Consider the following 23,626-nt stretch of genomic DNA (forward strand, 5'->3'; position numbering starts at 1 on the left):
GTTTGCGGTGCGGTTGCGACGCGGTTGCGGGGCGTTTGCGGAGCGGTAACACCACTCAAACTGCATTATAGGCGTTTGTGGGGCGTTATTAACGCTCGGCAAACGCCTAGCAACGGCCGCTAAACCGCGCATGCGGCGTCTGCGGAGCGTTTGCCGAGCGTTAATAACGCTCCGCAAACGCCGGACCAACGCTTGCCAAACGCTATAGGGGCGTTTGGCAAGCGTTGGCAAAACAGCCTAGTGTGAACGAGCCCTAAGACTCACAGAGCGTGGCTTGCTGCTGCCCCCAACTTGCTCCCTGCTCACTGACTGTGATTGACTGACAGCAGCAGGAACCAATGGCTCTAAGCCAATAAGATGTGAGAGAGCTGACAGAGTCTTGGCTTTCATGTACATCACTGGATCATGCTCAGGTGAATATAAAGGGGATGGGGGGAAGCTGCATGAATGGTAAACCTTTTGCTGTTACAATCACCTTAAAGGATAAGTTCACCTTTTGTACAAAAATAATAAATGCACATTTTTTTGCAGGTAAAAAAATGTGCATTTATTTTTGTCCAGAGGAGCCTGGAAAGAATTGCACTCTCAATCAGTAGATCGCTGGTGCCATGCAGGTCTCCTGCAGACCTGTCAGAATATCTGCTTGCTCGTACACCCCGCCATGGTAGTTCATTGAAAACTACAAGCCCCCAGCCGCTAAGGCTGTCAAGACTTGCAGTTCATTCTTTCACGGAAGTCTGTGAATTAATGACATGGCCATGTGGGCGGAACCCCGCACGGCTGCACTGTTTTCAAATTTGACAGATAGCACAGGGAAACTTCTCCCTGTACTATCTGTCAGAGGGAGGGGGGGGGGGGGGGCATGGTTGCAGCTATGGGAACATGTCACACGTTCCATCCTAAAAATGGGTAACATGTTCCAAAAGTGAACTTCTCCTTTAAGGCCTCTTGCACATAGTACTGATGTTTTGAGTATCAGCATTTGTGGCCATAATTGCAGGCATTTGTTTTGCACTTAATTTTGTGAGCATTTGTGTGCACAATACATTCTTGGGCAAAAGCCATGAATATTTATGCTATTATGTGCATATTTCCATGTTCCGTTGCAAAATAATGACCAGGAACACACATTTTGTTTATTTTTTTTACTCAAGAATATGCAGCAGTTGTTTATGAATCTGTGTGCACAGGCACATTGTAAACAATGGGCTGCATTTCAGATCAGTTAGAAAATAACACCGTACTGAGCTTGTTCAAGCTGCAGTGTGCAAGAGGTCCTAATGCCCTATGTTATCATTTTAAAGACAATTTACTTGAAGTGATCTTCATGGATACAAGTTTTGTGATTTGTGTGTATTATTCAAATACCAGCAGCTTCATCCTCCACCACAATTTGAAAGAGTGTACTGATCAGTATTCATCTGTTCCTGAAAGCTTTGTAAATGTTCCCTAAATTTGATAATATATGTGGTTCTGTTCAATAAAAAGTCTATGTATTTTTAGTAACACATAATGCATGATCTGAGATTTTAGTCAGAGACAGTGACTGGAAGGTGACCTTTTCATCTGTGCTTTCCCTTAGTTCCCTGGGAATCCTTTAAGAGTGAAATCTATATTTAATGCATATTTGTAAAACAAAGCTTGTGTAAACGCACACATGAAAGATGGTTCTGGCACAGAATACTTAACAGACCCTGACAACATATTAAAAAATGCAAGTAAAAGCATGAAAAAATCGAGTATTTCCATGCGCACCTGAAGTGTTTTCCTTACATCATTTTTTTAAGTCTCTTTCAATAGGCCTTTTGTTGCATCCAAGATTGTAGCACCTGGTAGCAGCCGCAGGGTTTTTAGATGTCTTCACAAAGGAGACTTTTACAAGTAAATAGCATGCATAAAATATGGTAAATGCACATGTATTTTTATGTGAATATTTGAATTAGTAGGCTAGTGACAGGATCTCTTCAACAAATGTGAGCTTGGATGCAACAGGAAAACTAATATAAACCATCAAATTACATTTTGGCAGTCTGTTGATGGGGCGATTATTAGCATCTGGAAGCCCTACCCCCATGTGAATGAGTACCCTTGGTTACTCATTCACAAAAAACAATTGATAAGTATGTAAAGACACCACACACCCTGGTAATAAGGGTCATTTTAATAACCAAGGTCTGTTAGGACACCACACATTGCATGATTTTATGTACCAATTTATTGCAGCCAAATACAAATTAATTTTTGGCAACCTCATTCTTTTTTTTTTTTTTCTTTAAGGCGCTAGCCGAGATGAGATTTTAAAGCACTGGCAGTGGCTGGAACAAAATGTTATGAAGACGTTGTCAGTATTTGACTCAAGTGATGACATCACCAGTTTTGTGCAAGGCAAAATCAGGGTAGGTATATTTTTAATTAACATTTGTTCAGTTACAAATACTAGAGGTAATTGCTTGCATATATATATATAACACAGTAGAGACCACAGTGAAGTCAAATCATTTTCCTTTTATTTTCTTTGCAATGTTACCCTGATAGCCTATTGCATATAGCCTCACTAACAATTTACATTTGTTTGTTTTTTAATGGTTGAACTGGATGGACTTTTGTCTTTTTTCAGCCAGACTAACTATGTAACATTGAATTTAAGGCAACACTTTCCTTTACCATTGATTATACAGAAACTGCAGTAAGATCTGAACTGTTTAGCTTATAAACAACTCATTGGTGCATGATCTTTAAACAGAAACTGCTCCAGTCTATCCTCTGAGACCCAACTGAGTGTAGCCATCTTGCCTTTCAGATAGCATTAAGATAGTAATGTCAAGCAATCACTCATAGACCACACTTCAAAGATTCATTTACCCTTCCCGTGACAATCATGTTTCACTACTTTCTGCATACCTCAGCTCCAAGGATAGTGTTTAGAGCTGGGGATGAGGGCTAAAGCTGTTCACTTGGCAGAAAGTCAATATTTGAATATCAGTAAGGGTCAGTGTTGATGGGCTTCCCCTCAAAATCTATAGGTATGCAGAATCAGCTTGAAGCAGATGAAATGTGGATCAGTTTCAGGTCAAATGTACTTACAATATATTCTATGTGCTTTAAGAAGCCAATTGATGTTTGAGGATGCCCATTAGGGCCTGTTGACACAGCCACTAATAGTGTTTAAGTGAAACAGAACAGCTAATCTCAGCGCTCTTCTTGCTGGATTATTATATCCAATTAGATTAGATAGTGTATGGAGATCTGTAATAGATGTCCTAATATTGACAGAAAATCAGCCTGCTGGCATCTGGAGGCTGAATAATCTAATAGAGAAAGTGATGAGTAAGACTACAGTCACACTTATGCGACTTGTCATGCAACTTTGGACATCAGAGTTGCATGACAAGTTGTACCCCGTGTTTTCCAATGATAACCATTCATATATGTGCGACTTAAAGTTGAAAAGACTTTAAAGTTGTTCATGCACTACTTTGGTCCAACTTTCATGCAACTTGAGGGCCATAGACATCAATGTTAAGTCGTATCTGAAAGTTTTACATGCAACAGTGGTGCAATAGTGGGTACGACATTGTTGTACCCATCCAAAGTTGCATCAAAGTTTCACTCCAAAATCATGCAACTTTGGAGTCCTACAAGTGTGAATGGAGCCTTAGCCTTAGATGCAGTGTGTAAAATTGCCTAACAAATTAGCAACAAGTCACAACAAACAGATGACAGTAGCAAATGCAAAAAATCCCGGAGGTGTGGGCTGGTGTTAATTAACTAATGGAGCTTTGCTTCAGCTAGCTGGACAAGGTTGCCTTCTCAGACAGGCTGGGAACCCCAAGGCTGCAAAAGAGAGAGGGAAGGGAGGGAGAGGTGCCACTTGTGTAGTAAAATCACTTTATTAGGAATACAAATAGTCGATATTGCATTCACAAATGTCTATGCATGCTCACATGTAGAAGTAAGGTAGTTCCAGGGTCAAGGAACGATGATCATATCTTCCAGGTAGCTGCTTCAGACTGAAGATGAAGGTGGGGTCTTGCCTTTGAAACGTGTCTCTGATTGGCTTCTGCGTCATTGACTGTTTGCTTGACAATTCCTGAAGGGTTCCTATTGGCGGCTCCATGGGAGACTGCACAGGCTTCCTTCCATCCATCAGTGGCTTCCAGGAGGATATGATCATCACTCCCTGACCCTAGAGCTGCCTTACTTCTACATGCGGGCATGTATAGACATTTGTGAGCGCAATATCTACTGTTTTTATTTCCTAATAAAGTGATTTTACTGAATCAGTGGCTGCTTGGTACCTCTCACTCCCTTTCCTCTCACTAACAATGTTTAGGTCTCTTGCACACGGTACTGCTGTTTGAGCATCAGCATTTCTGGACATAATTTCAGATGTTTGTTTTGCACGTATTCACACGCACAATACACTCCTATGCAGAATCCATTAGTAGTTATGTTCATGGGCAGCACAGTGGCTAATTGGTTAGCACTTCCGCCTGGCAGTACTAGGGTCGTTGGTTCGAATCCCAGCCACGGCACCACCTGCCCAGGGTTTGCATGTTCTTCCTGTGCCTGCGTGGGTTACCTCTGGGTACTCCTAAATGCTGGTAGGTGAATTGGCTCCTGTCTAAATTGGCCCTAGTATGTGTATATATGGATGTAAATTAGGGATCTTAGATTGTATGCCCCTTGAGGGTTAGGGACTGATGTGAATGTACAATATATATGTAAAGCGCTGCGTAAATTGACGGCGCTATATAAGTACCTGTAATAAATAAATAAATGCGCATATTTGCGCACATTTGTATGTTCCTGTGCAAATACTGACCAGGAACGCTGATTTTTCAATTTTGTTTTCTCTTTTTATTCTATTCACAGAGCTTGTTTACACGCCTGTGTGTACAGGCACATTGTAGACAATGGGCTACATTTTAGATCAGTAAAATAAATGTTGTACTGAACTTTTTCAAGCTGCAGTGTACAAGAGGCTTTAGTCTGCTTAGGCTAAAAAAATGGGGGAAATGGGTACACATAGGTGTCACTATGTTTACAAGCTTTAGGGAATGGAAAGGGTCACTTCAGATAAGGGCACTGTAGATGCGTTGGGAAAAATATTTTTTAAAAATAAGATTTAGAGAATAGCTAAAGGTAAGAATAGCTATAGGTAAGAATAGCTTTTAAAATTTGTGAAATGTCCAAATGCAATTTACTGCTTATCTTCCAGGGGCTCATTGCTGAAGAAGGAAAGGGCTCATTTGTAAAAGAAGAGGATCCTGAAAAATTTCGTGAAGCACTGTTGAAATTTGAAAAATGCTTTGGATTGCCAGACCAGGAGAAGCTGGTGACTTACTACTCATGCAGTTACTGGAGGGGGAGAGTGCCTTGTCAGGGATGGTTATACCTCAGTACCAACTTCATAAGTTTCTACTCCTTTCTGCTGGGAGCTGAGAGTAAGTACTTATACCAAGGAAAAGCAAGATGCTAACTGAAGTAATGTGGATTTGTGGGGAAGCTTGTAGGACATAATATGTTTATTAACTAGATAGCTCAAAATAATAGTTGAGATAGCAAAAGGTGCAATGTTCTAGAAATGCTGTGCTGTAAGCTTCGATTTCTCCGGTGAGGTCCTCACAGGCTGCACTTGGTTAAAAGGAAGATAGAACTGTATTTTCAGCTATTTTACTTTTACTTTTTAATTTTAAAGTTTCAGTGTTGGCAATTAAAGAAGACATGAGAAGACTCACTTTGTGTAGTTTAATTTAAAAATGTACAACGTTGTTAAGAAGTTGCACGTGATAAGGTCACGACTACAGAAATATCATAGCCCACGCATAGGCAATATATGGATTGTAGTGCTTTTACTACAATCCATATATTTTCTGGATGAATTAATATAATGCTCATGCATGGGCTTATATATTTCTGTGGTCATGACAATATAACATGTAATCTTTGACAATGTAAATTTTTAATGGCTTGAGTGAATCTTTTATTGCAATGGTCTATTTGAAAAGTGCTGTTTTGTATCCTATACTTATATTTAAAAAAAAAATATAGAAAGTGAAATTGTGTTTTTTGTTTCCCTGTTAGATACTTTAAGGAATAGATCTGTTAAATTACAAATGAAATTTGTATAAGTTTTAGACCATACATCAATGTTCAGGTTCATGTATACTTTGAAAAAATGGAGACTAGATTAGGCTCAATCCGTCAACCTAGGTGATATGTATTGCTTCCCCTTCGGGTTTTGTGTCGAAATGCAAACTTTGCTCTAATAGAAATACAGGATACACATTCAATTATATGGTTAAAGACAAATAATATAAGTTTAAGTTAATTAAAAAAATTCATTTAGAAAGGGCCAAATAATAACTCCTTGGACTGGGTTCCTTCTAATATGGTGGGTGGCTGCTTACAGGACCCATGACATGGCTCTTCTATTTTTGAGAAATATGGTGACCATACATGTGCAGTAGTGCTTGTCTGTTGTGGCCATTTTGGCCCCACACATGAGCTGTAGCGGGTGTAGTGATGCATGGAAAAAGGCCATGCTTTATCATGCTTGTATGGCAGAGTAAGATCTCTGAAGTTGCTACTGCACTTGTAATACTGCCACCATATTGTGATGTCAGAAATATAGCATCAGGTTTCTGCAGATGCAGAGTAGTGGCATTACACACTGTTCACTATCTATCATGCATGCGTGGGATCTCGCTGTTATATTTCTGACATCACAATATGGCGACTGTGCAGCACATGTGCAGTAATGACTAGTCTGTACTGCCACTACTGCACTTGTACAGGATATTGCACCATAAGTCTGCAACAAAATATTGCTGCCATCTGAACAGATTCAGGCTCAGACTGGCAAGGGAACTTTTTTACAGCTGTCACTGCCACCTCTCAGGTATTTTATCGGTGGCACAGAGGCCATATGTTGCCTCTTCAATGCCTATGTTAACCATTGAAAAGCTGCTGCGTCACAACGCAGCTGTGTGCATTACACATAGTTGCAGAGAGGATTCAGTGCAGCACCACTTGTATAGGTTGTGTTTGGCAGCAGAACTGCCTGCCGAAAGTGACCTGTGACCCGTGGTCAGCTGTGGTCTTGACTACAGAACAAGAAGCACAACATGCATCCCCAGGGTGTCCAGTAGAAGCTGAGGGACACAAACTGAGCACACCAGCACTGATCTGTTTTCATCCATAGCGTAGTCAGAAAGCTCCAGGAATAGAAAGGGACTCACAGGATTACCAATTATTTGCTGATTAACATGAATGTTACTGAATGCGAAGGAACATGTTAAGGATTATTACTGAAAAAGGAATGCATTAATAAAGTATCACTGATACGGTTTACATGCATTTTAAAGCTCTATGTAGTAGTGCTCTATGGAGCAGTGTTTTTGAGCATTTTATATGCATTTAAAGCACATGACAAACATAAAACAGATCTCCATTCACATAAATAATGCAATATGGTTGAATGTTCATCTGTTAAAGTAGCCTGCATGTGATCTGCTTTTACATGCATTTTCAGGTTTAACACCCTTTACTGTAATGGTACAAATGTCATTGTGCATTTTGTGTGTTATTCCACATGGTTTTACCAGCACTCAAACCTGAACTTATCCCCTAATTTACAATGGAAGCTAACAACTTAACCCTCTCACCCTAAACTTACCCTTAACTTTTACTGGGATAACCCCTGCATATTCATGCTTGCTTTGCCCTTCAAAGGTGTTTCATCACAGTTAAGTGATAGTTTACGTTTTTGGGGGTTTATTCACAAAATGTTATGTGCAAAGAGAGATCACACAAACGCTTGTATGAATAACATTTAATTAATGACAGATGAAGATAACAAATGTAATAATACTGGGAAATGTAACAAAATACTTAGCTACAGGTAGAACATAGATGCTCTTCCAAGGGTCTCCACCCATTTTCCAACTGTTTTGCAGAAGATCTGGGGCAGACATGCTTATCACAGTTCTGTTAGAGGACTAACTATTATAAGTTTTAGCTGTAGTATATACAGGAGTAGTTGGTAGCATTTGACCAATCGGGAGCAACATTACCTTTTAGAGAGAGAGACCTTAAAGTGGAAGTAAAGTTAAAACCTAAGGAACACTAAACCTACTCAGCCACATTCTAAGTCTGATTTATCTAGCCCTGTAGAGCAAAAATCACTATACTTACCTGTTCTGCAGCTGCTCCGGTGCGATCTCCAGGGGCACTCTCTGTGTGCAGGAGAGAACCGACAATGGCTGGGAAGTAATGTTACCTATAGAGTTACTATGGGGCTTCCTCTCCTGCACAGTGAAGCCGCCGCTGACAGCTGGTCCCAAGACCGGACCGGAGTGGCTGCAGAACAGGTAGGTATAGTGATTTTTTTTGTTCTTTACAGGGCTAGATAGATTAGACTTAGAGTGTAGGTTTAGAGCTAGTTAGGATTTGCTTTTACTTGCACTTTAAAATTCCTATAGTGGGAAGTCATCTAAGATAACCAGGCTTAGAATTCATTCTAAGATATTGTGAGACAATAAAAAGGAAATATGAAATTCCCCATCAAAGGTAACTGGCTGCCTCAGCACTAAAAATAATTGATTGGGGAGGGGGCCGAAAGGGAGGTCATCAATGAATTTATCCTCAACAGGGTAATAATAACATTTCAGACATTAAGTATGCATTAGATTAATATTCAGTCAATCAATTATGTTTGTTAGCTGCTGTGCAAACCACTTAAAGGGTAGCCTTTAAATGTCAGTCTATAGATTTAAAGCAAACCATCAACACTTGCTCATCTTTCTTTTGTTCCCCTGCCACTCTTTTCAGATGCCTGGCATGATGAAAATACCCAGAATACATTAAAAGAGAAGTTTGGGATTCTGAGAAATAAACATTCATACTCACCTAGGTGACTGCAACATTGGTCCGAAAAGCCTATAGATTTAATGCAAACCACCGGCCTGGACTGGCTCTGTGAGTGAGCTGACAGCAGGCTCTAGCTGAAACCAGGTCACAGGAGTGCAGAATGAAATGCACTCCTGTGATCTATAGAAGAAGTAGAACCAAACGAGCTTTGGCCATACTTCTCCTTTAAAGTGCTTTCAGGTATGAAGGAGCATGTGACAGCACTCAGCCAATCACCAAGCAGCAGCATTGTCACATGGGGAAGTGTGTAAAGCCAAGTGTAAGCTCCTCTATAACTTGAGTAACTCCTAACTTACATAAGGCAACATTGCCTACTCCCTGCCAAGGAACAATGGAAAGGAGAGTATGTGTGTGTTTGGTATGTTGGGAGTGAAGGAGGGTAAAAGAAAAACTGTTGCTTTGTGGGGCAAAACATTTATATTGAGAGTAAACCTTTCTAGACAACATGATGAGGGAGTTCATGTATAATACATGTATTATTATCATACATTGCATTGACAAAAAGAATAACTTCGGAAAAGCAATCTTGAACTTCTCAGACTCTAAGGGGTTTATTTACTAAAGCTGGAGAGTGCAGATTCAGGCTCACTTCTGCATATGAACCAATCAGCTTCTAATCTCAGCTTGTACAATTAAGCTTTGGCAATAAAACCTGGAAGCTGATTGGTTTCTCTGCAGAAGTGAGTCTGATTTTGCACTCTCCATTTTAGTAAGCAAACCCCTGTGTGAGTCTTGAGTTCTCTTACAAGTCTTTATCGAACTGCTGTAGTAAATTGTCTATATGCAGTGGGAAAAGATCTTTGTGGGTGGCTTAAAGCCAAGTTCAGAGCAGATATTAAAAAAATGGTTATGGATTATTAAAAAAAATATTAAGTTAATAAAAAAAAAATGTCTTGTTGGTTTTGTGTTGTATTGAGACTAGGAGAGGGAAGAACACTGTAAATCAATCTTGTTTTGCTTTTTTGCTCAGTGCTGTCCAATTGTGAGTGTCCCGAGAGGAGGGAAGAGCAAAGTGAGGCTGAAGCTGGTTCTAGACCAGGCTGGATAATCTTTATTTAAACTGTGTAGTTTGCCTGGTGTTCAGATGTATCAGTCAGGGATTTAAGACTTAAGAAAAGTCTTCCAAAGTATATACAAATTATAATTGGGGAAAAAAGACAGAACTTTTTCATGTTTGACTCCCAGGATATGTAATGGAAGTGTTCAGGGAAAGATCTTATCTGAATACACTTGAAAGGTAGCAAAGCACAAGTAGAACATTCCAATACATTGTCTAGTTTAACAATATTTTACTGAAAGTATCCCATTTTAAAATGAAAAGGGAAACTTATGTTCAAAGTTGTTTCTGCAGCTTGTTTGAATGAGAAGTGCTACCAACGCATATTGCAGCTGCTGTCCCAACTTTGATCTCCAGGGCAAGAGTCAAACTTTCAAAACAAAGGGCTAGTTTACTGCCCTTCAAACTTTAGGGGAGCCATACTGTAGCCAGTGGGAGTAGAAAATGGCCTAGCATCGATGCGAGTAAACAATACCATAGCTTTGGTGGTCAGTGGGAGAAAAAAAAAAATACATCATTGCTGTCATTGGAAGGAATAGTGTCCCATCATTGGTGTCCCTATCATTGGTATCAGATGGAGAATTAGTTCCAGTCTCTGGTGTCAGTGAAAGAAAAGCACTCCATTGTGTTAGTGGGAGGAATAGTGCCCCGTCTGTGGTGTCAGTGGAAGTAATACTTTCACATATCAGTGGAGGGAATAGTGCCCCGCAGGCCAGATAAAGCCAAGCAAAGGGCCACAGTTTGGAGGCCCCTGCTGTAGGGTAAAGTTCTGATAATCATTGCAATGACCTTGGAAAGTTGGAGTGAGGAGAGTTGTAGTCACAGGATCAATTGCAGGACAAATATTACCGAAATGACTTTGATTGTATCAGGCATAAATCAAGTTCTTGAAAGTAAAACACACTTGTGTATCTAAAGCCCAACAATTTTTTTTTCTCTTTTCATTTTGGATAGGGTAAAGGATGGATAAAATCCCTGTCAGGTTTTTTTTTTATGCCACTCTGAGAGGGTAGACCCCCTGTTATGCAGTTTATTCCTGTTCTGGTGACAGCTGAAAATGTTGGATTTTCCCTAATTTTATATTTCACATATAGTGGTCAACAGGACAGATAGGGTAAATCTCCATAGTATGGAAATACAGTAAAAACCTGACAGGGAGTCTAAACTCTGCAATAAATTTGTTTGGCCTTTTATAATTATAGTCTTTATATTTGATTTACGGCAGGTGCTTTATGTGTAGGGGTTGTTTTAAATGTTTAGGATGCAGTGAGAAATGTCCAGTTGTTGGAATCATTCCTGTCTTTGCTCTTTAATTTTTTCTGCATAATAAATGAAAGCAGTCGATTTTCATCTTGCAAAAATGAGGCACTTGTAAGCATATTGATTTGCATTTTATATTTGGTTGTTCTGCAATGTAGTCCCTGCTAAGTACATATTACATTATGTGAGGTGTGATATCTTCTCTGTCTGATCTAAAAATTATACTTGTTGAAAAAAAAAAATAGTAATGTTATACACAAAGATTTGTAAGCTGTTGATTTGTTTATGTGTATTGTTCTACTCCAGTTAAGCTGATCATCTCATGGGATGAGATCTCCAGACTGGAGAAGACCTCTACTGTTCTGCTCACAGAGAGTATCCATGTTTGCTCTCAGGGGGAGGACCATTATTTCTCTATGTTTTTGCACATTAATGAAACATTCCTCCTAATGGAACAACTGGCCAGCTATGCTATCAGAAGACTTTTTGATAAAGAAACATTTGAAAATGATCCAATACTCAATGATCCCCTGCAAATCACAAAAAGGTAATCATTATCATTAAATAAATTTGCATGGGACCTGTAACTTTTCAACTATCTTTGAGATCCTTATTGCTTCCTCCTACTGTTTTTTACTGTTACATTGTTTGATCCTAGTCTTAGAATGAGAAAATTAGGGTTGCACCAATAGCGTTTTTTTTACCAACGAGTACACATACTGTACCAATACGTTCGGTCAAGTACTCGCAGATACTGAGTACCGATACCTTTTGTGGTGCAATTTGAGCCAATATAAAATGAATGGGCTCAAATCTCACTGCAAAGAATTGCATGCAATTTGAACAGGAATGCAGTGCGATTTAGAAAGACAGGGAAGCGCCATCTAAGAAGTGCAGCAATATTCAAACAGTTTATTAATGTTATAACAACTCGCATATTAAAAGTACATAATATATCTTGCATGTCAAATCCAAAACCACGGCCGCTTGCAGTGCTTACAGGACTGGATGAGATGTATTGGCTGTCCACCCCTAAGCGGATGGGGCACTATTCCTCCCCCCACTGACACCAACGATGTGGCACTATTCCTCCCCCCACTGACACCAACGATGTGGCACTATTCCTCCCCCCACTGACACCAACGATGGGGCACTATTCCTCCCCCCACTGACACCAACGATGGGGCACTATTCCTCCCCCCACTGACACCAACGATGGGGCAGTATTCCTCCCCCCACTGACACCAACGATGGGGCAGTATTCCTCCCCCCACTGACACCAACGATGGGGCACTATTCCTCCCCCCACTGACACCAACGATGGGGCACTATTCCTCCCCCCACTGACACCAACGATGGGGCACTATTCCTCCCCCCACTGACACCAACGATGGGGCACTATTCCTCCCCCCACTGACACCAACGATGGGGCAGTATTCCTCCCCCCACTGACACCAACGATGGGGCAGTATTCCTCCCCCCACTGACACCAACGATGGGGCACTATTCCTCCCCCCACTGACACCAACGATGGGGCACTATTCCTCCCCCCACTGACACCAACGATGGGGCACTATTCCTCCCCCCACTGACACCAACGATGGGGCACTATTCCTCCCCCCACTGACACCAACGATGGGGCACTATTCCTCCCCCCACTGACACCAACGATAGGGCACTATTTTCCCCCCCCCCTGACCCCAATGATGGGGCACTATTCTCCCCTCCACCACACTGACATCAATGATGGGGCACTATTCCTCCCACTGACACCAATGATGGGGCACTATTCCTCCCACTGACACCAATGATGTGGCACTATTCCTCCCACTGACACCAGTGATGGGGCACTACTCCCACTGACACCAGTGATGGGGCACTACTCCCCCCACTGACACCAGTGATGGGGCACTATTCCTCCCACTGACACCAATGATGGGGCACTACTCCCCCCACTGACACCAATGATGGGGCACTACTCCCCCCACTGACACCAATGATGGGGCACTATTCCTCCCACTGACACCAATGATGTGGCACTATTCCTCCCACTGACACCAGTGATGGAGCACTACTCCTCCAACTGACACCAGTGATGGGGCACTACTCCCCCCACTGACACCAGTGATGGAACACTACTCCCCCCACTGACACCAATGATGGGGCACTACTCCCCCCACTGACACCAATGATGGGGCACTACTCCTCCCACTGACACCAATGATGGGGCACTATTCCTCCCACTGACTCCAACGATGGGGCACTATTCCTCCCACTGACACCAACGATGGGGCACTATTCCTCCCACTGATACCAACGATGGGGCACTATTCCTCCCACTGATACCAACGATGGGGCACTATTCCTCCCACTGACACCAACGATGGGGCACTATTCCTCCCACTGACACCAACGATGGGGCACTATTCCTCCCACTGACACCAACGATGGGGCACTATTCCTCCCACTGACACCAACGATGGGGCACTATTCCTCCCACTGACACCAACGATGGGGCACTATTCCTCCCACTGACACCAACGATGGGGCACTATTCCTCCCACTGACACCAACGATGGGGCACTATTCCTCCCACTGACACCAACGATGGGGCACTATTCCTCCCACTGACACCAACGATGGGGCACTATTCCTCCCACTGACACCAACGATGGGGCACTATTCCTCCCACTGATACCAACGGTGGGGCACTATGCATCCCACTGATACCAACGGTGGGGCACTATGCATCCCACTGACATCAGTGATGGGGCACTATTCCTCCCACTGACACCAGTGATGGGGCACTATTCCTCCCACTGACACCAGTGATGGGGCACTATTCATCCCACTGACATCAGTGATGGGGCACTATTCCTCCCACTGATACCAACGATGGGGCACTATTCCTCCCACTGATACCAATGATGGGGCACTATTCATCCCACTGACATCAGTGATGGGGCACTATTCCTCCCACTGATACCAACGATGGGGCACTATTCCTCCCACTGATACCAACAATGGGGCACTATTCATCCCACTGACATCAGTGATGGGGCACTACTCCTTCCACTGACACCAATGACATGGCACTACTCCTCCCACTGCAAAATTACAGTTATGAAGTAGCAATGAAAATAATTTTATGGTTGGGGGTCACCACAACATGAGGAACTGTATTAAGGGGTCGCGGCATTAGAAAGGTTGAGAACCACTGTCCTAAATGGTCCGAATTGCAGTTTAAGGAATACACATCCATGAGAGTGAGTTAATGACTTATACCTGAACTCTGCACAGTTAAGTTTCATTCACATTGCATAACTCAGTATCTTAGATTGTAAGCTTCAAGGAGCAGGGTCCTCCTAACCCTCTTGTATTGAACTGTATTGTCTCCCGTTATATTGTAAAGCGCTGAGCAAACTGTTGGCGCTATATAAATCTTGTATAATAATAATAATAAAGCTACATTCCCAAAAAGTGGTCACATTAGCTAGTTCCCCTCTAGAGCAAGTTTTCATTTGCATAAATGTAAAAATCTACATTTTGGGCTATGTAATTACTTAAAACTCTCAGAATATGATATGTTTTCTGAAAGCAGAGGCATTGTAGATATTTGTGCACCTGTTGATAAAACAGATTTTTAGGAAAAATATACTATAGTGAATTCTGTTGCAAATGCACACAATATAATACCTTTTTTTTTTAAGAAAACAAAAGGATGGGGTTACCTTGAGTAAATGGATACCAAACATGTCAAGTCTTAAAATTTCATGCACCCATGATATTCCCCCCCCAAAAAACCTATGGTACCCAAAATTCTCAATGGGTGACACTTTAACCCATTAATGCCTCATGTTCCATTATTGGAACAAAGTGATGTGAGAGTTATTTTTATCCTACTGCTCAAGGTCATCGCCAGGGTCTGATTTTTCACAATTTATGAAATTTCAACCTCAGGCATAAATGATCTAAAAGTTTTTAGAGCTCATCATTTTAGAGTTAACTTTGAATTATGGCCCTAGCATCCGAAATTTGTACCATTTTTTTTATTTTTTTGAGAAATATACTTTATTTTTTACATAAGCATAAAAAAAACAAGATACTGAATCAGGGTACATTCCACCCTGTACTGCAAAGGAGCGCATAAATACACCACATAACAATACAGTTCCAATCATACAATAAGTACATTCACTCTGCGTTATGATGCCCAACGTGGTTACAGGCCCAAAGCTTTATTAAAAAGACAAAGACACACAAGGGAGAGTAGGGGGAAGGGGAGATCTTCAGACATCCTCTTCCTCAAAGTCCATCAAGTTATAGTCTCTGAGCAGACTGTGGACCAGTGCTCGACAGTCCTCAATGGACATCCTCTCCTGCTGGTGGATGAGGCGCTTCCTGGCGCACCATAAAGCATCCTTGAAACAACACAGTGCCTGCCAGGCTCCGTCAATGTCCTCCAGGGTAAAAGTCCCACAGAAAAGTCCGTTCAACGCACCAAAGTGTGTGATGGCTGCCTGTGGCACAAAGTCCTTGAGTTCTGGTTCCAAGGCCCTCAACAGGTCCTGAGTGAAAGAACACTCCCAGATAACGTGCAGGGAAGTTTCCTCCTGGATGATGCAAAAAGGCAGTGCCTGTATCTGCTCAGGTTCCTGGCATGCATGAATTCCCTGAGTGGCAACCCCCCCTTGGATCGCCATGCATGCCAGGTCCTTGTGCCTGCTGGTGAGTCTCTTTAAAGAAACATTCCTTCAGACCACTTTGCAAGTGGCTGAAGGCAGGCCTGGAACTGACTCCAAAATGTCGTTTGCTATGATCAGCTTGTAGATAGTCTTTGGTTTCCACAAGTCGGGCTTGACTCCATGTAGCCCCTGCTCCCTAATAAACTTACAAGTGTCCAAGTAATACCAAGGAGTGTCCCAGTTGTAGGGGATGGGATCTGTTCCATTTGTCCCATCCGAGGGACCTTCAGAGGGACAAAAGGAAAAAAACGTGACATTTGTACTGATACCTCACTTGTGGTGCTATTGTGGTTTACTTATTCTGCAGATTGTAAAATCTTGTTGTATGTAAATATAGATGTTCCCAGGATAGTTAACATTAAGGGCGTGTCCGCTGGGCATAATAAAACACTCAAACACACCAACACAAAACCCTCAGGTCTTTTGATTTGATTAGATTTTCTTTAACACCCTTCCTGGAGACAAGAAAAGATAACTGCATTAGAAGCTGAGATCTGTCATTTTACCATTGAAACTACTAAAGATTATTGAGAGTCATGATAAGTGGGCAAGTGATTCCTGCAACATCAGATTAGAGTAAAGCTGGCCATACATGGATTGTAATTCAAAAAGATCAGCAGGTACTGGCCGAATTTTGATACATGTATGGGCAAGGAGCGTTTTACAGAAGTCGATCTATCCAATCCTATTTTGTTCAACCGCCCTTTCCAATTTTTTTCCCCCCATTTGATCAGTGCTGCAGGCTATAGTCTGCAATGATGATCAGTGTATTCTGATGGTGGGTAGTCTCCCCACTGTCCAAGTACAATAGTTCAGCAGGGAGGAATTGAATGTGTGGGAATCAGGTTCGTTTAAAAAAAAAAAAAAACTGGCTGCCTTAATCTTCGAGTGATTTGATGCTAGCACTGTACTGAGACCAGGTGGACTGCACCTAAGTATTTTGTTTCACTTTTAAATCTTCTTATTTTATTGTTGCTTATGTCTGTTTTGTGATATGGCTTCTGGAAATATTTCTTGCACTGTTTTTAAATTAAACATTGCTCACCTGGAACTGTAAGTCAGCAGATACATAATTTCTTTTTTCTTTTTTGTTCAACCAGCAGGTTGAAAAAAAAAAAAAGAGCTAATTCCCCCATTGGTACATTTAATGTGGATGGAGGAACCCTTCCTACTGAGCTGTTGTATTGTTCCCTACCAGATAATTACAATGATCAGTGTTGCTGGCTATAACCAGCAGCACTGATCGTTTTGAGTTCTTAGACAGACAGACAGGCTTCTGTATAACGAACTAAGCCATGCATGGATTGAAATGTGTCCAGTCCCTGCTGAACCAGATGAATTTTGATCCATGTATGGCTGGCTTAAATGCTCTAACTAAAAACTGAGAACACTTTGAAGAAGCTACGGTAGTGTATACTTTGTATCATCAGCTGTCACAGCCAGTCAGGAATGTAACAAACATTTTAGAGGTCAGAATCGCAACAGTGAATGGTGTTAGCAGTGCTTGTTTTCATTAAAACATGGTAATGCTCATCATGTGTTTAAAGAGTTATAGCAGTATTAAACCCAAAGACAGAAATTTAATATATTGCAACTTAACAATTAGATGTGGTGGCTGTTTTTTTTTTTTTTTTTTTAAATTTGTTCCCCCTCTGTTTTCACCTGGTGATCAAGCCGGTAACATACCTGCTGTATTAGAGTACCCCCACTCTGGATGAATGTGTACAGTAGGCACCTTTGGATAACAGTATTGTTAGTTTGGGGGAAAGGGGAGTATTAAATGTACTAGCAGATTTAAATACACTAACATATCGAAGGTGAACTCCAGCTCACATTTTATAATCAGTTACTGCAAACAGTTTTTTTTTCCTTTTGGGGATAAAGGTTTTATATAAATAATAGCTGATCATTGAAAGCACCCCTGCTAGAGTCAAATGATTTGTCCCATCCCTGTAAACTGATACATCTGGAAGAGAGCATGTTCTTTTGAAAAACAACATACTTACTGGCCAGATCACCAGATGTAAACAGAAGAAAGAAAGCCTAAAAAAGAAAACAGATATCTAAAAATTGCCTAATTGCAATATAATGTTTGCTTTTGGATTTAATACCACAATAACTGTTTAGCTGTCCTACACCAGATCACTCAGTCCTCTGCTGCTTGGATTGTTGCCAAATGAGCTGTAACATTGTGAGAATGTGTCATATCACAGATACCTTTTATAGAGGGAGGAATGAAGTTAGAAAAACCTTTTATGTCTGCAAATCTGTTGTCTTACTAGGAAGGTGAGATATTGAAAGACAATCTTGTATGTCTACTAAAGAGTATCAGAAATCAGAAGGAATTTGTGTGTATCTATAGGAATGGAAAGCCTTATCTACCTACTAACCAGAATGATTTTGGTTCCCTACTAGAGGTCTGGAAAGCCGTGCACACAGTGAGCGTTTTACTACATACTTCAGACTGCCAAGAGAAGAGACATTAAAAGAGGTGCATGAATGTTTCTTATGGATACCCTTCAGCCACCTAAATACAGTGGGGAAGATGTGCATTTCTGAGAACTACATTTGCTTCGCTAGCCATGATGGCAGCCTTTATAGCACAATCATACCTTTACGAGAGGTAATATTAATTTGAAGACAATTTTCCCACAGTGATAAAATAAATGCTATAATGGTTAAAGCAGTCTGTTAAATTGTGTTCTTTTTGTCATTTATGTGCAGCTAATGTGTTTCCATTGGATTTGTATTTCTGCTTTCTTTTTTTTTCACTGAACTCAAGCCTTTTTAGGACAGCATGCAACCACATATCCTATGTTTGTGGTATTTTACTATTGATCTATAGGCTTCTAAATGCTGTCTTCAAGGAAGACTAATAAATGTCAACAAATCTGTAGTAATGCCTGACTGTTATTGACATTCAAGAGTTTAAAGCAAACATGTTGCAATCTTGGACAATGTAAAATGAACAATGTAAAATAATGTGAATAATAATGCATCAGCTGAGGTTATCTTCAGAGAAACCTGCTTGTTAAAAAGACCCGTGGATTCAGCAATAGAGGAACTTTTAGTTGTAAATCTCAGCTTTTCTGAAAGACTGCCCATCATAGTAAAGTACTTAATTGAGAGATTGGTAGGACTAGGTGTGGCTATTACAGGAAAAGCCAAAATATGCATACCTGTTCAGTTATCCATATGTGATGTACTGATATTTTTTACATGGTTTTTGTCTGGCAGCATCTTCTCATTATGTTTTTATTGTCCAGGTTTGTGACTGGTTTACAAACGTATGCTTCTTATACAACCAATAGAACTGGTTTAGATTGAATCGAATCAGCTTGTGACTATATAAGGGGCATATTATTTATTTTATTACAAGTACTTGTATAGCACTGTTAAGTTACCCAGCTCTTTACATATATATATTGTACATTCACATCAGTCCTTAACTCTACAGGAGTGTAAACTCTAAGGTCCCTAACTCACATTCATACATACATATACTTGGGTCAGTTTAGATATAAATTGTGTTCTAAAGCTGGCATTATGCTATTTGATTTCTTTCATACAACGTGCTGGCGAAAGAAAAGAAATCAAATTGATTCCTCCATCCACACAAATGACATGGATGGATGAATCTCCTCTGCCAGGCTGTTGTATTCTGACAGGCACTAGTGCTGGCTGTCAAAATACCCTAAACCCAAACAGTCCCTACAGCTGCTGTTGTCAGTTCGGCTGACAATTTTTGGCCTGGCTCCTTTGTCAAAGGTCGATTGAGTAATTGACTTTTGCTGGGCCAGCAGGGCCATCCACAGTTAGAATTTCAACCAATTCCTCTGCATTGGTCAAAATTCTAACGTGGCCAGCTCTAGAGAGGATTTTCTTTATCTCTCCAATGAAAAACATAGAGAAAAAACTTTTCAGGGGTTTTAACCATTATCTTAAACGAAAAGGCTTTAGGTACATTTTAAATACTTTGCCAATGTGCTGTCTTGATGCATACCGTTGCTGTTTCTTGATTTTTAATGATTCTTACATTAAAGACTGAATTTATGTTTGCAGATTATTGGATTAGAAAAGTCTGATGTTATAACAAGGGCTATTACCATTAGCACAAAAAGGAAGAATATATTTCGTTTCACAGATGTTCGAGACTTTGAATCCTTGGTGGCAAGATTGAGGTCCAGATGTGCAATAACAAGTCCCCAGCACACAGCATATACTGAGGTAAGTCACACTAACTCTTGTTTTAAGAACTATTGCTGAAATGTTTTTGACCTTTGGATTGCAATAAATAATGTATGAAGATGGTGTGTTGTAAAAATGTAGATGGTATCCAATAACCAAGAGGTGAAGTGGGAGCTGGTAAAACTATTTCTGATCTGGACACTTGTTCATGGTGGCAACTGTACAGAAGCTTTGCAAATGGTGCTCAGTTATACTTTTATCCTTATGGTATTGTCCTTTTAGCACTATTAATAACTGGGTTCCCATAGAAGATTTTGAAATCTTGTCCCAGTCATAAGTTCTTGCAAAAAAAATTTTTTCCTGGGTACTTAAAGAACAATTTCATCCAGCGAGTAAAAAAATTAGTTTCTAATGTTAGTTAGCTAATGCAGCAACCTTGCCAGAAAGTTCAGTTCACCAGCCACCTTACCTTCAAACTCCAAGGCAGGTTTGATTCTGATTTGTGGCTGTGAGGAACTTCTTAGAGCCTTATATTTCTTCAACTTCGCCAGCAGGTGTGTTCCAGGATCAGGCAAAAAAGATGGACTAGTTCAGTAAAGCAATGCCTGGAAAAAATGCACCGTTCTACATGTAGTTTTTTTTCTCCGTGTGCATTTCATGGCTGAATTTTAAGTCAACTGTAATTTTAAAGCCACCTTCTTTGAGAGGACAATGTACATTGTAATACTGAATGTACTTTTGTAGCATGTAGAACTGCTTGAACTGTGACTCCATGACATACGTTATGTTATACTTTGATTGTTTCAATATAAGTATATAGACAGTGTCATTTTTCAGATTAGCTACAGTTATAATGCAGAGTTCCCAGAAGAGCATCCTATGGTGGGTCCAAAAGGCACCAGCAAGACTGTGAGCACAGAAGCCTTAATGACCGTGTTTCATCCTCAGGATGCAGAGAACCTTGATCCAATAATGGTATGGAAACATTTACATAACCAGTTTTTTGTTGTGAATACAAGTCACCAATATTGTACAACTTTTCTTGTGATCCTTTGGCCACTTCTTCACAGAAAATTAGTGGTATGGGATGTAGTATGAGCATAGTGTCTGTAGCATGACCACTGTAACACAACTTTGTAGTTATGGATGACAGAACTAGTTCTACTATAAATACCCTTTTTATAAAGGATGTTTGACTTTCCACTTGCAGCATAAAAATGGTTCATAGTCTGAGATGTATTATCTTTTAAAAACTGGCCAGTATAAAATGTGTACCTCCAGAGTTTCCATTTATTTCTTTACATGCTTGGTCAGCTACGTGTCTTTCTTTTGGGAATTATAGAAAATATTTTCTTATTACAATATTAAAATAGATTGTAGACCCTGTACTCAAAATCAATATGTTAATGCAAAAAATTGCAGTTTGGAATTCTTTGTCTTTCTTAGTGATATAAATGCTGCTCAGAAGCTGCATCAGAAATAATATATGTAATTTTATTTTTTTTTGCAGCTGAAAGAAAAAATGAAGGAGCAGTATTGGAATATTCTGTTCACCGAATGTGGTCGTGGCATTAGCATGTTTCGTACAAAGAGAACTAGAAATTTAGTTGTTAAGGGAATTCCCGAAACTTTGAAAGGAGAACTTTGGTTACTTTTCTCAGGTAGCGATTACTTTTAATTGTCAATGTAATGTGTTAGCAGTGAAGAACTATATGTTATTTTGTTAATACTGCTTGATTTTTGCTGAAAATGGTGAAAGCGCAATTAACTTGCAATTGCATATTGTGCTAATGGCCATTAATACATGCACATAGATGCAAAAGGGCCCTACTTTACTACCTGTAGGTTAATGGAATAAGTGACATGCAATCCTTACACTTTTTGCTTGCATACTTGGTGAGCATATGAAGACATGAGCTGCTGGAGACAATGATTTGATTAGAACAAGTGAATAAATATTAGTTAACTATATATTTAGATCTAAAGCTGGCCATACAACATTCTGTTTTGTTCTCATTCAACATTATTTACCAGCAACAATGTAGCGAGAGCATCCAATACCAGAATGGTGTTTGAATTTCTTGCAGGCCCTCCCTACAAAGTTGTTGGTAAAGTTTAGTAGCGTCAGTGTTACCTCAACATTTCATATTCCTGATATATGTCTGTTACCATGTACTTGTGTTTTAAATTATCCAGTGAAGGCTGAGTTCTGCGGTCACTTTTTCAGGAGTTGTTTACTTATTCCGGGTCACAATCCTGAGCAATGTCCTTTTTTTTTTTTTTTTAAATTCTTTAAAGTTTTTAGGAAAATGCAAAATACAGTATACGTATAGTACAAGTATAAAAAGGAAAACAAACTCTCAGGCTACTTTGGAACATAGCTGTAGAGTTCAGGGAAATGTATTGGGGTGTGTCAAACTATTGGTAGAGGGATCCCAACTGCCGAAAGAGCAGGGACACCTTTTCCACCAACAGGGTTAGCCTTCCACGTATATATAGTGCAATAATTCTGTGCATCTGGTGTAGGGAGAAGAAAAAGAAGAACAAGTGGAGAAAGAGTAGGGGAGGGGGAAACAAGGGGGTGGGAAAAGTGCAAGCAGGGGCCTGACCCTAAGGGTTCCATACAATGGCCCTTGCAAGCAGAATTGGCGTCCCAGCGCCATATAGACATCAAGAGCCAGGGCCATATGCTGGCCATATTCAGGTGGCGAGGTCTGCACTATAACTCACAGAGAAAGTATAATCGGCCCAGTAGAACCATGTTTTGCGAAACTTCTTTCTGTGATTTGCAGAGGCAGGCATATCTTTCATTCTGTAAGTTTCCCCAATGTTGTGTAACCAAACACTTACCAGGGGAGCAATAGGTTGCTTCCAGAAAAGTGGGTTGCAGGTCTTGGCAGCATTAAGTAACTGAATCATCAGTGACCATTTGGAACATTTGGATGACATAAGAGTTAAGTGAAGCAGATTGGCTGCCATATCATTCCCGTATTGAACGTCAGTGAGTTTGAATGTTAGGTTACAAACCTTTTCCCGGAAGGGTCTTAGAACTGGGCAACTCCAGAACATATGAAGGTATGTACCTTCATGCTGGTAGCAGCACCAGCATAGGGAGGGTGTGCTCAGAAACATTTTGTGTAGAATCAAAGGGGCCCTATACCAACGTGTTAAAATTTTAAAAAGCCAGTTTGTTGGATGGAGTTGAAAAGAGATGCAGTGTGAGAAAAACGCATCATGCGTGTTTTTCGTTTTTCAGAAAAGCTGATGTCCAAGTCAGACTCCCATATCTCAATATAGGGTAGGTCTACATGGTCAGGTGGGTGAGAAAGTAGTTTATAGAATAAGGATAGGCCATGTTGAATCGGGAAGGATGCTGCGCATAGCATTTCAAACTCAGTTAAAGGAGGAAGTGAAAGTGTCCATTTTCCCAAGCTGTGCAAAA

At 40.6% G+C, this 23,626-nt stretch overlaps 1 protein-coding gene across 1 annotated transcript in view; it reads left to right on the forward strand.

Moving 5' to 3' along the window:
- Positions 1-23,626, forward strand: part of TBC1D8B (TBC1 domain family member 8B) — a 98,553-nt gene that overhangs the window by 21,770 nt on the left and 53,157 nt on the right. Inside the window, exons 3-9 of the mRNA XM_089684929.1 lie at positions 2,278-2,396; positions 5,222-5,447; positions 11,558-11,798; positions 18,412-18,619; positions 20,059-20,223; positions 21,022-21,159; positions 21,695-21,845. Of these exons, the coding sequence (XP_089541055.1) occupies positions 2,278-2,396; positions 5,222-5,447; positions 11,558-11,798; positions 18,412-18,619; positions 20,059-20,223; positions 21,022-21,159; positions 21,695-21,845 (1,248 nt within the window). The remainder of the gene's footprint in view (positions 1-2,277; positions 2,397-5,221; positions 5,448-11,557; positions 11,799-18,411; positions 18,620-20,058; positions 20,224-21,021; positions 21,160-21,694; positions 21,846-23,626) is intronic.

The sequence above is a fragment of the Staurois parvus genome, unplaced genomic scaffold (genome assembly GCF_062004578.1).
Source record: "Staurois parvus isolate SC_StPar_1 unplaced genomic scaffold, SC_StPar_1.0 ptg000361l, whole genome shotgun sequence".
In the NCBI taxonomy this organism is placed as follows: domain Eukaryota; kingdom Metazoa; phylum Chordata; class Amphibia; order Anura; family Ranidae; genus Staurois; species Staurois parvus.